General features: G+C 37.9%; 1 protein-coding gene across 1 annotated transcript; it reads right to left on the reverse strand.

The window, feature by feature from the left end:
* Positions 1–5,175: 5,175 nt before the first annotated feature.
* LOC126911247 (uncharacterized) lies at positions 5,176–11,916 on the reverse strand. Its single transcript, XM_050697124.1, has 3 exons — positions 11,773–11,916; positions 9,792–10,684; positions 5,176–8,755 (listed from the first exon to the last, which is right to left on the reverse strand). The coding sequence occupies exons 1-3, from the start codon at positions 11,914–11,916 to the stop codon at positions 5,536–5,538; spliced, it is 4,257 nt and encodes a 1,418-aa protein (XP_050553081.1). The 3' UTR covers positions 5,176–5,535.
* Positions 11,917–13,890: the final 1,974 nt, after the last annotated feature.

Genomic DNA, 13,890 nt, shown 5'->3' on the forward strand with positions numbered 1-13,890 from the left:
TATGCTCATTTACTCAAGACCTACTGAATCATTGTACGAGCACTGACCCTAGCTCATGAAGCACCTTTAAAAAATACGCGTTAAACTAGATTTTCACTAAAACACTATGAAAATACGTCTAGGCACACACACAAAATTACTTTCAAAGCTAATCAAATATTAAACAGAGAAATGAAAATTAAAAAAATACAATCATACCTGTAGTGTCACCGCCATGTCGAACCAACAAATGATTGTTTAATCACAGACTATAGATGTTTTAAAAGAAACATTATGGAAAAACCTAAATGATGAAGTAATGCCCCGTTAATAGGATTTTAATTAACCACAAGACGTTGTTAGACTAATATTCCTAATTATAGAACTTGGGTATTTATATATGAAGGAACTAAATGAAATTTACAACAATATCCTTCCTTCACATTGAAAAAACATGTCAAAACAAAATGTTTCTTAACAATTTTTATACATTTCCTGAAAATCTTTGCCGTTTTTAGGTTATTACTTAAATTTTGAGCAACTTACTGACATTTAACCACATCTATGTGTTTACCAACCTATAAGTAACACCTAAAGGTAAAATTAAATGGTTCATTCAGGTGTCCCCCTGTCTTTTAACTCTTATTTAAGAGATGGTTTAGCCGTGGTTTGTGAAATCGGTCATTAAAGTTCTATTTAGGTAGTAATGATTGTGTTGTAAGGAATTAAATAACACTCATTATTCTATTGCACAAACTCTGCAGTCATTTGGTATAACGTTGCGTTTCCTAATTAGTTACTCACAAATGAGTCATACGCAAATGTTTGTGGGACTTTTTTCGGTCGTTATGACATGGATATAAGGTATCTTCCTTCGAAAAATAACTATCAACTTAGTATTCTTCTTTTTCTCACACGCTTTGGGAAGCAGAACAGAATATTTAAGTCTAGTATATCTTTCATCAACCCTATTGCCTTTACAAATATCGTAATCAAGAGCCAACTAAAACAAAGATCTGATCTGATAAACCTAATTTTGATCCTTGAAACTTTTAAAACCTTTAAAAACTTTTAAAACTTTTAACTTTTGAAACCTCTAACAGACTAGTCTAGCCCCCTTGCCAAGGGTAATGATCAGATATACTGATTAGGGGGTAAATGTTTCCAATGTCCAAGCAAAAGACTTTCACATGCTGTTGATGATGATAGATAGTTCAACACACCTTTACATCAATTCCGCCTCACATTTAAAATATACATAACCATTACCTAACTGACCAAAAAAAGGAATGAAACCCATCTGTATTTAACAGCAGCGACAATAACAGTGTTTAGGGGAAGTCCGGGAGAGTTGAACCACTTTTAATATAAAATACCATAATTATTTGTTTATTGGGTTTAGAGAATCGATTATACACTTATGTGATGCCTTACTTTAGTAGGTATATTTGTGCTTTAATTATATTACTAATAAATGCGCTAGTAACATTTTATTGGCATTTTACTAAAAAATGAAAGATGAGTCAAGTCTCCCTACCAACAGGGACACTTGAACCGAGGTATGGGGAGAGTTGACCATATTGTTTTTGTGGAAAATAAAAATCATTTTCGGCTTCATTCATAGTTTTAATATCTTATCTTATACAGTAATTAACTTGTTTTTAATACTGCTATCAAAGAAAATGTAATTAACATAACATTCTTCAGGGTTCTGTAGCCAAATGGCAAAAAACAGAACCCTTATAGATTCGTCATGTCCGTCCGTATGTCACAGCCATTTATTTCCGAAACTGTTGGGCCTACATAGTTGAAACTCTGTAGGTTGATGTATTTTGATAACCGCTAGAGGATTCCTAAAACCATTTTTCGTCAAAATCAACCGTTTGAAAGTTAGACGCTTCCAAAGTGAAAAAATTAGTGTGCCCCCCCCCTCTAAGTTTTAAAATAAGAGAGTGAGAAAACTAAAAAAAATATATGCTGTAGATTTCAATAGAAACTAACAACGAAAATTGGTTTGAACGAGATATCATTATTAGTTTTTAAGAAATAAAACATTTTCAAAAACCGCAAATATAACTTTGTCGTTCATACAAACACTATGCAAAACCAAGTTATTTTATAACTTTTATATTGTGGCATCTACTTGCTACTACGGAACCCTTCATGGGCGAGTCCGACTCGCACTTGGCCGGTTTTTTTTGTAAAATTGTTTCAAAAATGCCATATTTATTTTTCAAGTTTGTCGAATAGAAGCGCCTCCCTTAATTTCATCTATGGCATTTTGCAATTCCATTTTTGTGAGTTTTTTTCGTTTGCGAGCATTTTCAGGAGGCTTGTATTGAAAAGGCATCGTACAAGTTGGCACTGCAAAAACAATAAATTATATTAAGACAGAAAAAATATATTAAGTAGGTATAATTTCCCTGCACAGGGAGACATGAACCACTGAGCAAGTCTCCCGCAACCACCCTGGTGCAACTCTCCCGCTCACACTAATTCCCAATTTAGTTTATGACAAACAAAAACCGTTGATCGTAGAGAAAAAACACTAAGCACACGTCAAACTACATTTGTTTGGCAATATAATAATATCAACACACAATACGTACCTCAATAAATACGACAGCAATCACAAAACTACTTAAAACAAAAAAATATACTCCCTAGCAACAGAAACACATTTTACATTGTCACTGACGAACCACACCACTAAGATGCAAAATGGCTGCATACTTATGATTGGCCTCTTGAGTGCGACCAATGAATGTTTTGACGTTTCGTTCGCACTAAATCCAAATACAATTTTGAAAGGTGGTTCAACTCTCCTACCTGGGCAAGTCTCCCGGTTTTCCCACAAACGACATTTAATTTATTTACACGTAGACAAAGACAAACAGCATTACAGTTACAAGTAACATCTCCAAACAAACCCTTACCTTAAACAAAGCACACAAAAACCAGTATTTACCGGTTTAAACTGGTATAAACTGGAATAAACTGGTCCAGCCGACAAACATGGCCGTGCAAACAGGAGTTGATTCAGAATTCTCTTTTACAACGTTAATACGAATTAATGATTCATGGTCACCCAGTGACGCGGCTCATGTAGCCGGTGCCAGCCGCCCAGGGGCTCGCCGCGCGCCGCCCCGTGATTTCCCGAGGGTAACACTTGCATGACGTATCAGCAACGCGATGCAAATTTACAACGATCCTAACTGTTAAGTATGATATGTATAGAATACTAGCTGTTGCCTACGACTTCGCCCGTGTCAGTGAAAATGGAAAACTTTTTAATTTTTCGCTTTAAACTGTAATGGTAAACCCATGGTGGCGACAAATGGCAATAATCACCTCGCCTGGGCGGAGGATCCTCCTTTTCTCTCTACTCCTACTACCTCTTTTACTCTCTATTCCCTAAAATATCCTACTGTCTAGTAGTCTATTTTATGATAAGTACAGACTCTTTCCCGCACGTTTATCTCGTTTGAAAATAGAAATTGGTACAAATATCAGCATTGCAGGCTATATTCTGAACTACGTTTGTAATTTAGCTGCAAGCTGCTCGAATGGCACTCCGGAGACCATTACAGCATCACCCGGCGCCGCCTGCTTTGTATACTACTATCTGCATAGTATAGTCATAATAGTTGAAGCTAATAGTTTAGATTAATGCAACATGGGCTCTTGAATGCCTGATTCATTAGTTTCTCGAGAACAATTTACGTTACAAATTATATTTTAGAAATTAAAGCTCATTCATGTTTTTCATAAATTAATTTGGATTCTAGTGTCTATTTAAAACGTATTATTAGGTAAAGTCACCCTAATTACACCTTTGCTTAAGACGTAGAATGCCCTGTCCGACAAAGGCAGACAACTGTTGAAGGCCGGTCGCCTGGAAACAGTTTTCTGTAGCCAGTCAGATATGGTTGACTGTTAGAGTATTCCTTAATAGAAGAAATAATAATAAAATATAAATATTTCTTTATAGAATAGGATGTAAACAAGTACACGGTGATCTGTCTGCTTGTTGACCTGATGATAAGCAATCAGCGCCGCCCAGGAACACCCCGCAACTTAAGGCATAGTTAAATAAAACCTTTATAAAAATATTTGGTCGGTATAAAGGTATTTGAAATGACAACATATGAAACACATAGCTTGCTATACTATGTACTGCAGCCTGTCTCCACATGAGGAACTACTTAACACGGAGTGGGAGGGCTGTTTGCCATCCAATAACATAAAAGGGGTCGTCTCGAGGAGTGGAGGAGTACTCTCCCACTTGTCACCACTATTTGCTGACACTTTGCAGCCGCTAGTACTATGTGGGTTTACTAACGTACCATGCGAGTTATACTTTTAACATAAGATTATAGTTATAAGAATATTTATACATCTGAAATTATAGTATTGCAACTGCTGACTACATTATAAATGGTTGGAAGCGCCACTGCCCTTCAAAAGATCACAAAATATATTTCTAAAAGCCCTTCCTCTCTCCTACTAATTTTATAATTTGCTGTGCCCGACAGGGTCCGTAATTGTGACTTAATATTGTATTTTCCACCACCTGTGTATATTATGGATGCAATAAATACTTGATTATTTGATTACAGTATCGATTCGATTCTAGAGTCGAGATTTTTTCAGTAGTTAGCACTCATGTATTGTGCACAGAGTATGTTTTATTGCAACTAGGAAATAAAATACAATAATTAAGATCAAAATCTTACGAAGCAACATCTCATTACACTACTAGATATAACCTAGTACCGCTAGCTGTCTCTACCAACAGCATATAAGAGTAGAATAGAAGAATCCTTCCGGTAACATTATCTACCGAGCGACACTTCATCGTTGTAAGCTTTCACCGCCAGAGTGCAGCACTCTACAACTGTGCCGTGTAGGAGCGCACTTTACTGGTACTTGTAGGTACCTAGTTACCCACATAGCCAGTTAAATAACAGCTAGAGAAATAAACTCTTATATGTGTTGCTAATGTTGCTTCAGGAAATTTATTTCAAACTAAACTGATTTGTAATTTTTCGTGTAGAAAATAAGGTTGATTTAAAAGTTGCTCCTTTAAAGTTTCCATGTATATGTGGATAGAAATCAGAGGCCAAGTAGCTTACTTACACATACTGGCGGGCGAAGCCGCAAGCACAGCTAGAAGAGATATAATAAATGAAACAGACTGATTCAACATTCGTATTATATTCAAAAACATCCATTGAATAATGTTGACATATTTATTCATTAGCCGTAACAATGGACACGATAAATTACATTTACAACATGACAGTACTGTTTTATACAATATTTTCACATCAGTTTTTCGTAGACAAGCTTTTGAAATATGTAATAAATAAGAACATAATAGGTATGACTTGCTTTATAATCCAAACTGTCATTTCTAGCGACCCGTATTTAACTTCATTTGTTTCCAATTATAATCTCTTCTTTTTCTAAATCTAATTATTTTATAGTCATTTGTTAACACTTTTATTTTAATACATTATTTTCTCTTAGTTTGCGTCTTCCCTTACTCTTCACTCACTGACTAACGAGTGCAACCGTTCTTTCCAGCCTCGTGTGCAGATCGCCTCGGTCACTATTCTCAGCTAACAACTGCAATAATTTACTGGACAGTGCTTCTGATTCCTCTCGTTTCTTCGACAGGTCACAAGGAAACTGCCCCAAGAAGTAGAGCAAAGGATTTTCTGTTCCCTTAGGCGGAGATGGGTCCTGATTTTTCACCAACAGTTTCAAAAGGAGAATTAGATTAGTCCGTGTACTTTCGTCTAAGCTAGGATCAAGTAATAGCTTCAGATTTGGTTCATAATATCCACTCAAGAGATGGAGGAGAAGGTGGTTTACATTAGCCAAGTCTAGTTCATTTTCAACATCATCATTCAGCTTCGGTACTAACATTTGGTTCCTATCACCAGGTTTCAAAATTGCGAGAAGTAATTTTATCAAAGATCTGACTTCCTTAGATTCATTACCATCTCTGTTGGGGTACTTTAACAGGATATTTAGACTGTCAATGAGGCCATTAACCAAGCTGTTTTTTTCTGATTTGTCCACATTGGTAGGCCGTGGAAGAGTGAAATGAAAACCTGGAATATCTGGATGTGGTATACCATGATCCTGCTCAGGATGGAATGGTATATTTGGTAGATTTACTGAATGAGTAAGAGTTAGATCGTCTGTTTGGGATTCCGGTTGATGATCATGTGGAATATTAACGTCTGGATGAGGATATGTTCTTTTTTCGTCCTTGTCCCAATGATCTGAGTGGGACTTAATCTTTTCACCGTCCCAATGGTCTGTATGAGGCTCTATCCTTTTATCCTCCCAGTCCTCTGGGTTCGAATCAACGCTTTTATCGTCCCAATGATCTGGATGGGACTCAAACCTTTTGCCATCCCACTGATTATGGTGAGATTCAATTCTTTTATCTCCCCAGTAGTGCTGTGGGGAGAGCTCAATCTTTTTATCGTCCCAGTGATCTGGGTGTGGCTCATACTTTTTGTCCTCCCAGTGATTTGGGTGTTGCTCAATCCTTTCATCTTCCCAGTCGTCTGGATGGGGCTTAATAGTTTTATCATCCCAGTGATCTGGGCGGGGCTCAAACTTTTTATCGTTCCTGTCATTTGAGTGAGGCTCAATCCATTTATTGTCCCAATCATCCGTGTGGAACTTAATCCTTTCATCGTCCGTGAGCTGTGGGTGTGACTGTACCTTTTTGTCGTCCCAGTGATTTGATTGAGGTTCAATCCTTTTATCGTCTTTGTATCCTAAATGGGACTCAATCTTTTTATCATCGCGATCGTCCGGGTGCGGCTCAATACTTTTGTCATGCCACTGATTCGGGTGGAGCTTATTCCATATATCATCTCGGTGATCTGGGGCGTTTTCTTTTCTATTATTGTCCTGTAAATTAGGGTGGTGCTTAGTCCATTTACCGTGCTGGTGGTCTGAGTGAGCGTCAATTACTTTTACATCATCCCGATCCTCTTGACTGGACTCAGATTTTAAATCATCCCAAAGATCTAAACGACCACGCTCAATACTTTTATCGTCCCAATTATCCGGATGGAGTTCATTCCGTTCATCATCACGGTGTCCTGACTCAATAGATATATCTGGATTTGGTTCGTGAAAATCATTCTGTGGATAGAATGGATGAGTATATAGATGGGACTTACCATCAGGACCTGTCTGAGGTTGTGGATGAAGCTCATATCTTTCTTTCGGTGGTTTACCCTCAGAAACGTTTATATGAGTGTCAGGACGAGGATTTAATGAATAATTTGGATAAGGTTTCCTTGGATCTGATGATGACATGTCATTTGGATTGACGACTTGTGGATGCGATGTATCATTATTGTCGTCAATGGGTCCATTCTTGCCAGAATAGTTATTGTTATTTGCAGAGGGGTAAGTGGTAGGATAATTTGAGTTAAAAGAGGGTGGATGAAGATAAGGATATGGGTTCTGAGGGTAGGGGTACGTAGGTAGTGTTGATGTGGGATTGGCAATGTTAGCATCAACATTTTTGTCGGGATCAATTTGATTTCCCCAGTCTACATAGGATCCTGGGTTTTGTAAATTATGATTATTATTTGAAAAACCAGTATTCCAATGAGAAGGTGAAAAACCGGGATCAATCATTCCAGGAACAGAGATTGGTAGGTTTGGTACAGGTCTAGGAATTGAATCAATGACAGGAATAGATTCACTGTAAGGGTTAGTCAGTGGACTAATGGTAGCATCACTACCTCCAACCCATATAGGTGATGCCGGTCGTGGCCCATCAGGTGAAGCTCCAATCGTGGCTCCATCGTCTCCTGTAGGTGCTCCTAAGTTGTACCAACTGGGCAGCACAGCACCACTAACGGACAGACCATTTGCTAAAATTAATTTACTAAGATCCAAAGGCCCGTCATTTATATCATAACTAGGATTTTGTAAGAGCGTTGGTTGGCCGTTAATCATCACGACAATGTAAGAAGGCATGTCACTCAATATACTTGAGGGTAATAACACGTATCCACCTCCTGGCAACAGAACTGGTATCATCTCGAACTGATTATTGTCTCCATCATCTTCCTTGTTATTAGTTTTATCAGGAGTTTTGATTGAAGGAATTTCTGAAAGATGGTCATCAGTAGACATTGGTCTTGTATTTTCTATAATATCATGCTCTGGTGATATTAAAATCTCATCTATGTTCGATGAATGAGTGTCAATTACAGGCTTTTCTTTATCAGTATCATTATAATTGTCAGAACCCAGATTATCTCCGTTAAGGTCTTCGTGATTACTTGGTGATTCACCCTCAGCTTTGTTAACCCAATCGTTAGTATTGTTCCTTTCGCTCTCTAGGGATAAGCCACGAACATCCGTATCGTTTGATTTAAGTTCAATATTATGGTAATCACCATCTAGTTTTGCAGGCTCATGGCCGTCACTTCCAACGTTATCATTAGTGTTTTGCTGAATACCATCTATAGTTTTACTAGTCTGTTCTAAGTTATCCACATCTTTAAGTTGGTGGTTATCATCACTGTCAACATTTAAAATATTTTTCTCATTATTGTCAATTAAATCTTCTAGACTGGAACGGCTATTAATACTGAGTGAATCTGCACCCAAGTTATGACCTCCTATGTTACCATTTAAATTCTCTCCTAGATATCTATCTGAATTACCTCCTAAGTGAAGGCCAGAATTATCACCTAAAGGAAAACCCTGGTTACCACCACCACTAAGTGGAAGACCTAAGTAGTTTCCTGAAGGTATCGTAAGTGACCCGGTTGTGGCCACTTTAAGAATTTTGTCGACTTTGAGGCTTTCTTAACTTATAGTTTTTGTTATCACGAACATATTTCTTGTAAAAAGTCATTTAACATGTATTAATCTTGCCTAAGAAAACCCTTTTTTAAAGAACGTCCAATAGAAAAATAACTGTATAAAAAAGAAGAAAAAAGGGAGTTTGTGCCATTTTTGGCCAGATTCGTGCCATTTCTGGCCACGGTCGTGTGCCAGTTCTGGCCATCAAAAAATACAATAAAAGTAATCAAAATTTATTAATTACATTTGACATTTTAGAAACAATGGTTTTCATTTAGTCTGGAAAATATGAAATATTATTACTTCACTTGAATTTAACATACAAATAAAGAGATCGACATTTATATGACGTTGGTAAAAGCTGCAAAGTAAACTGACCTCCCTTTTTGTGAAGGCAATTTATTGCATCTCTGAAAATTAAAAATATGTATTTGTTGATATGTAAAGCCAAGGAAAAATAATGAATAAATTACGATAAATGACTAGAAGTAGGGCGTCTATGTACAAAAGTTTTGACCAGCCGTGTGGCCAAAGATGGAGAAATTCATAATTTTGTCTCCATTTGTGGCCACCTTCTAATAATCCCACTTCAGAAACATATGGCGACAAAATAACTTTAGTTCCACTTAGACAATATATTCTTCATGTAGTATTAACATAAACATCCAAACAATAAGCAAAGATTAAAAAAATAAAAACCAAATCCTCACCCGCTCGCCTTAGCCTTTTTGTTAAGATCTTAACAATTTCACCCTCAACTAAAAAGAATGACTTGTTGCATCGAAGTAAAGTTTGACACATCAAAGCTGCCAACGATATCAGTGTCTCCAATATTAAATATTTTAAATACTGTACATCACAGAGTAATGTATTTGTCCATGCCTTAGTTAGAAATATTTGTAGGCCCAAATGGCCACAAAGGGGTCGATGGCCACAACCGGGTCACTTGCCCTAATCCACGGTTGCCTCCCAAGTGAAGATATGGTATGGAACGAAAATCTTTAATACCAAATGTGGGGAAGCCTAAGTTCCTTCCTAAATTAATTCCAAATTTATCATTGAAAGGAACACCTAGAGGGAAACGTGGGTAACTTCCTAAATTGACACCTAAGTTTCCGCTAAAAGGAACACCAAAGTTGCCTCCTAAGCGCAAACCAGGTTTATTAACTAGGGGTAAACCCAAGTTACCTCCTAAATTAACGCCTGTATTTCCACCAAACTTATGATTTCCTGAGTCAGCACCTAAATTAGACTCTAAATTATTTCCTACATTACCGCCTTCATTTGGTGAAAATCCGTTACCACTAATGGTTTCATCGCTCTTTGGCATGTCGTTTGAGTTTAATGACATTCCATTTACATTTGTTGCATTAGTATCGCCTTCCAAATTGCTAGGTCCGGCATCATCTGATGTAATATCGTCTACTTTTATTCCACTATACCCTTTGTCCATATCGTTAGCCTTTTTATCAACCTCGGTGTCCATGGCTGATTTATTACCAGTTAGATCGCTGTCTGTAACTGGATTGTCAATAGGTTTTAGATCTACAACAAAATTTTCCAATTCACTGCGTGGAGTACGACTAGGATTTACATCGTCTTCCAAATCTTTTGATGAATCTTCAAAACTGTCTGGACTGTCATGGTAATTGTGATGTCGATGTTTCTCTCGAGAGTCATGTCTTCTGTGGTAGTCGTTGGGGCGATGGTAGCGGCCATGACTCCTACCGTGATGGCTGCTATGGCACTGCACAGCTGCTGCCACTAGCAGCAGGAGCAGGATCTGAAATTGATAACAAGGAATTGTAGAAGGCGTTATTGATAAAGTATAAATATAATCTTTCTACTAACTACATTCAACTCATAACTACCAAACCTAAAAGTTATTTCTGCTTCAGATTTCGAAATAAAGTTACATCTAGCTGAGAATATCGTGAATTTCATCACAAAATCCGAGAGAATCGCCTCATGCCTCATACATTTTATATGAACCCCATGTTAGAGGTAGCGGGGCTGTGAAATATATATGTTCTGATCTAACGCTACGTTCGCTGGCTTCATAAAGTATTGCACATGAATTTACCAGTTGGGATATGACGATAATATCAGGCTTTCGGTTATGACCACTATGTATACAGGAGGCAGTAGCAAATGTCTAATATTGTCAGGTGACTGTGTCACCATCTGTGTATCTTTAAGTGAAGCTGTAAATTATTATTGTATCACTCAAATAAAAGTATAATATAAGTTTCAATGTAAGAGAACCATGCTTCGGCACGAACGGGTCGGCTTAGGGCTTCCAATCCCGCAGCCTGAACTCAATCTCGGTATTTGCGGGACTACAAATTTTAAATCCCGCGGGATCTCGGTATTTGCGGGATCCCGCATATTGAAAGTATTCATATATAAATAAGGCAAATAAAACAATGAATTAATCAACTAACTCCGCATTTATTTAAATATTATTATAAGTATGAGATTAATCAAATTACACCGTTTATTCTTCATAAATACAGCAACAAATACTGAAAAACATGAAATCTATAAACTATCTAAATCTATCTAATCTAAATCTTCATAAAATACACCAAAAAATAAAATATCAACTAAAAAAACAAATTTCGACTGAAAATAAAAGGTGGTTTGTTTATTTAGTTTGTCAGCTAAAACTTTTAATTCTATCTAAACTGTCATCTGCCAAACTGCTGCGTATTTTAGAAGCAATATAGCCAAGCAACCAATAGCAGAAAATGCCCTTTCGGCTTCCACACTTATTGGCGGTATTCCTTTTAAGGCTTTATATGTAGAGATACGAGATGGTGACGGGCAAAGTACATTACATGCTGACGATATAGTTAACTCTAACTCCTGTTGCAATGTAAGATCATGATCAGAACACGACGACGGAACCTCTACATTGTCGTTTCTTACTTGATCAGCCTCTTCATAATCATTGCTCGTTACAAAATCTTTAATTTCTTTTCGAAGTAAACTTTTTGGTGGAACGCGAGATGTCGCATGCACGCTTTTTTCAGTCCCGCGAATCTCGCGGATCCCGCACCCGTAATCCCGCATCACGCGGGAGTGGAAAGGGACGCGGGATCCCGCAATACCGAGATCTCGGTATATCGAGATTGGAAGCCCTAGGTCGGCTTAACCGGAGTGATACCACGGCCTCACAGGAAACCGACGTGAAACAACGCTTGCGTTGTGTGAGTGAGGTTACCTTAGGCCCAATTACCCCTCTTCTTAATCCCCAATTCCCAAAAAAACCCTTAAATTCCTAACCCCCAATAGGCCGACAACGCACTTGTAACGCCCCTAGTGTTTCAAGTGTCCATGGACGGTGTCGATTGCTTATCAGCTGATGCGTCTGCTCATTTACCGGTTTACTCCATAAAAAATAAGCAACCTACCTACTCATTCCTTTAATTTTTTGTACCGCCTATTCAAATATAAACAGGATAAAATATGATAATAGTAGAGCAATTGGAGCGTGATCGGCATGACACTGGCTAAGTATAGAACCTTCATACGATCACGTGGATGAGTAACGAATTGATTAATGGTACGCGTGGCAGTATCCAGCTGAACGGATTGCAGATTGCAAGGCTGTATGATGATGTTCAATATCTCCATGCTCACAAGAATGGGATAATGAAAAGTCGTATAATTTAAGTTTTAAAATTTCGTTATTTTCACTAAAAAGCACTGACTCGGTTTAATTTGAGCACAACGTAAAAGTAGTCTCTATCATTGCTCATACGTTCTAAAAGGCTTAGGGTGACTATAGTGTCTATTTTCTGGTAAGTACACCATAAATGTTTGTTATAGAACCTGGTATGCTATTTGCGGACACTATTCCAAACTCTATGCCAACAATATAACATTGTTTTATCCGGGAATCAAAATCGAACTCTAGAGTACAGCCACCGCATAAGGAAGTAGGTGTGTATTTCAAAAGATTTTAAAATGTAACATTACTCATCAATCCACTCAACTTTTAGCCACACAACGAAACATTTGTCTCTTACCTTCTGGTGCTTTTCCGCCAGAGATGTGCCATGTGCCTATGGCACAAAGCTGTAATAGCTAACTGTGCTAAACTATGTGACCCACTGATAACTAAGCTACGTACCTGTGCGAGGAAGATGTGCAGCTCGAGAAGGCAAGCCATCCGTAGCACGCATCTATAACACGCATCCATAGCACGCATATTTCCATATAAAAAATATAACTTGGTTGAGTCCGTTTCCATCAGTGCTAAGCTATGTGTTCCAACGAATATGTTTGGTCATAGCATCCACAGCAACGTAACATAGCACATCGGTGGAGGAAAAGCAGCTAAACTCACTGTCTCACTGCACTGCGGTCTAAAATAATTTTGAATTGTCTTACCTGTGTCTTCATCACGATGACAGCGACCACTAAATGAGCTACAACATGGTGTACACCAAACCATTAAAGAAAAGTTACTAACTAACTGTCCACGCGTTAAATAATGACGATAATAACGATACAACGGAACGTTATTGGTATTTAATTTCTATTTAATTGTCATCTACATTGGGTGATATTTAGAGTCTACGATTATTTCTTTGTTAATACCGACGCATCTTATGAACCTTAAGTATCATGGAGGGCATGATTAATCCTAAAAGGTTACCAACTCTTTATCATTACAACTTAAGTGTGGGAGAGCTACGCTTCGGCACCAATAGGCCGTCTTGACCGGAGTGATACCACGGCCTCACAGAAAACCGACGTGAAACATCGCTTGCATTGTGTTTCATTGTGTGAGTAAGGTTACCGGGGACCTAATTACCACCTTCCCACAATCTTCCCAATCGATTCACCAACAACCCTTAAATTCCTAAACCCCAAAAGGCCGGCAACGCACTTGTAACGCCTCTGGTGTTTCGGATGTCCATGGGCGGTGGCGATTGCTTACCATCAGGTGATGCGTCTGCTCGTTTACCGGCTTATATCATAAAAAATATGATGTTTGAACGGTAATGTTCAACGGTTAGTTATGAATAAAACAATACA

This window comes from Spodoptera frugiperda, chromosome 11 (genome assembly GCF_023101765.2).
Source record: "Spodoptera frugiperda isolate SF20-4 chromosome 11, AGI-APGP_CSIRO_Sfru_2.0, whole genome shotgun sequence".
In the NCBI taxonomy this organism is placed as follows: domain Eukaryota; kingdom Metazoa; phylum Arthropoda; class Insecta; order Lepidoptera; family Noctuidae; genus Spodoptera; species Spodoptera frugiperda.

Bases quoted from the DNA above. Each gene is read 5' to 3' on its own strand.
- LOC126911247 (XM_050697124.1), bottom strand. From the start codon at position 11,916: ATGCGGGATTACGGGTGCGGGATCCGCGAGATTCGCGGGACTGAAAAA. The intron at 10,685-11,772 runs GTAAGAAACGAC...TGTAGTTAGTAG, and splicing joins ATTATGAAGAGGCTGATCAA to AAAGATTATATTTATACTTT. The intron at 8,756-9,791 runs GCAAGTGACCCG...TCTTCCACTTAG, and splicing joins GGAGGCAACCGTGGATTAGG to TGGTGGTGGTAACCAGGGTT.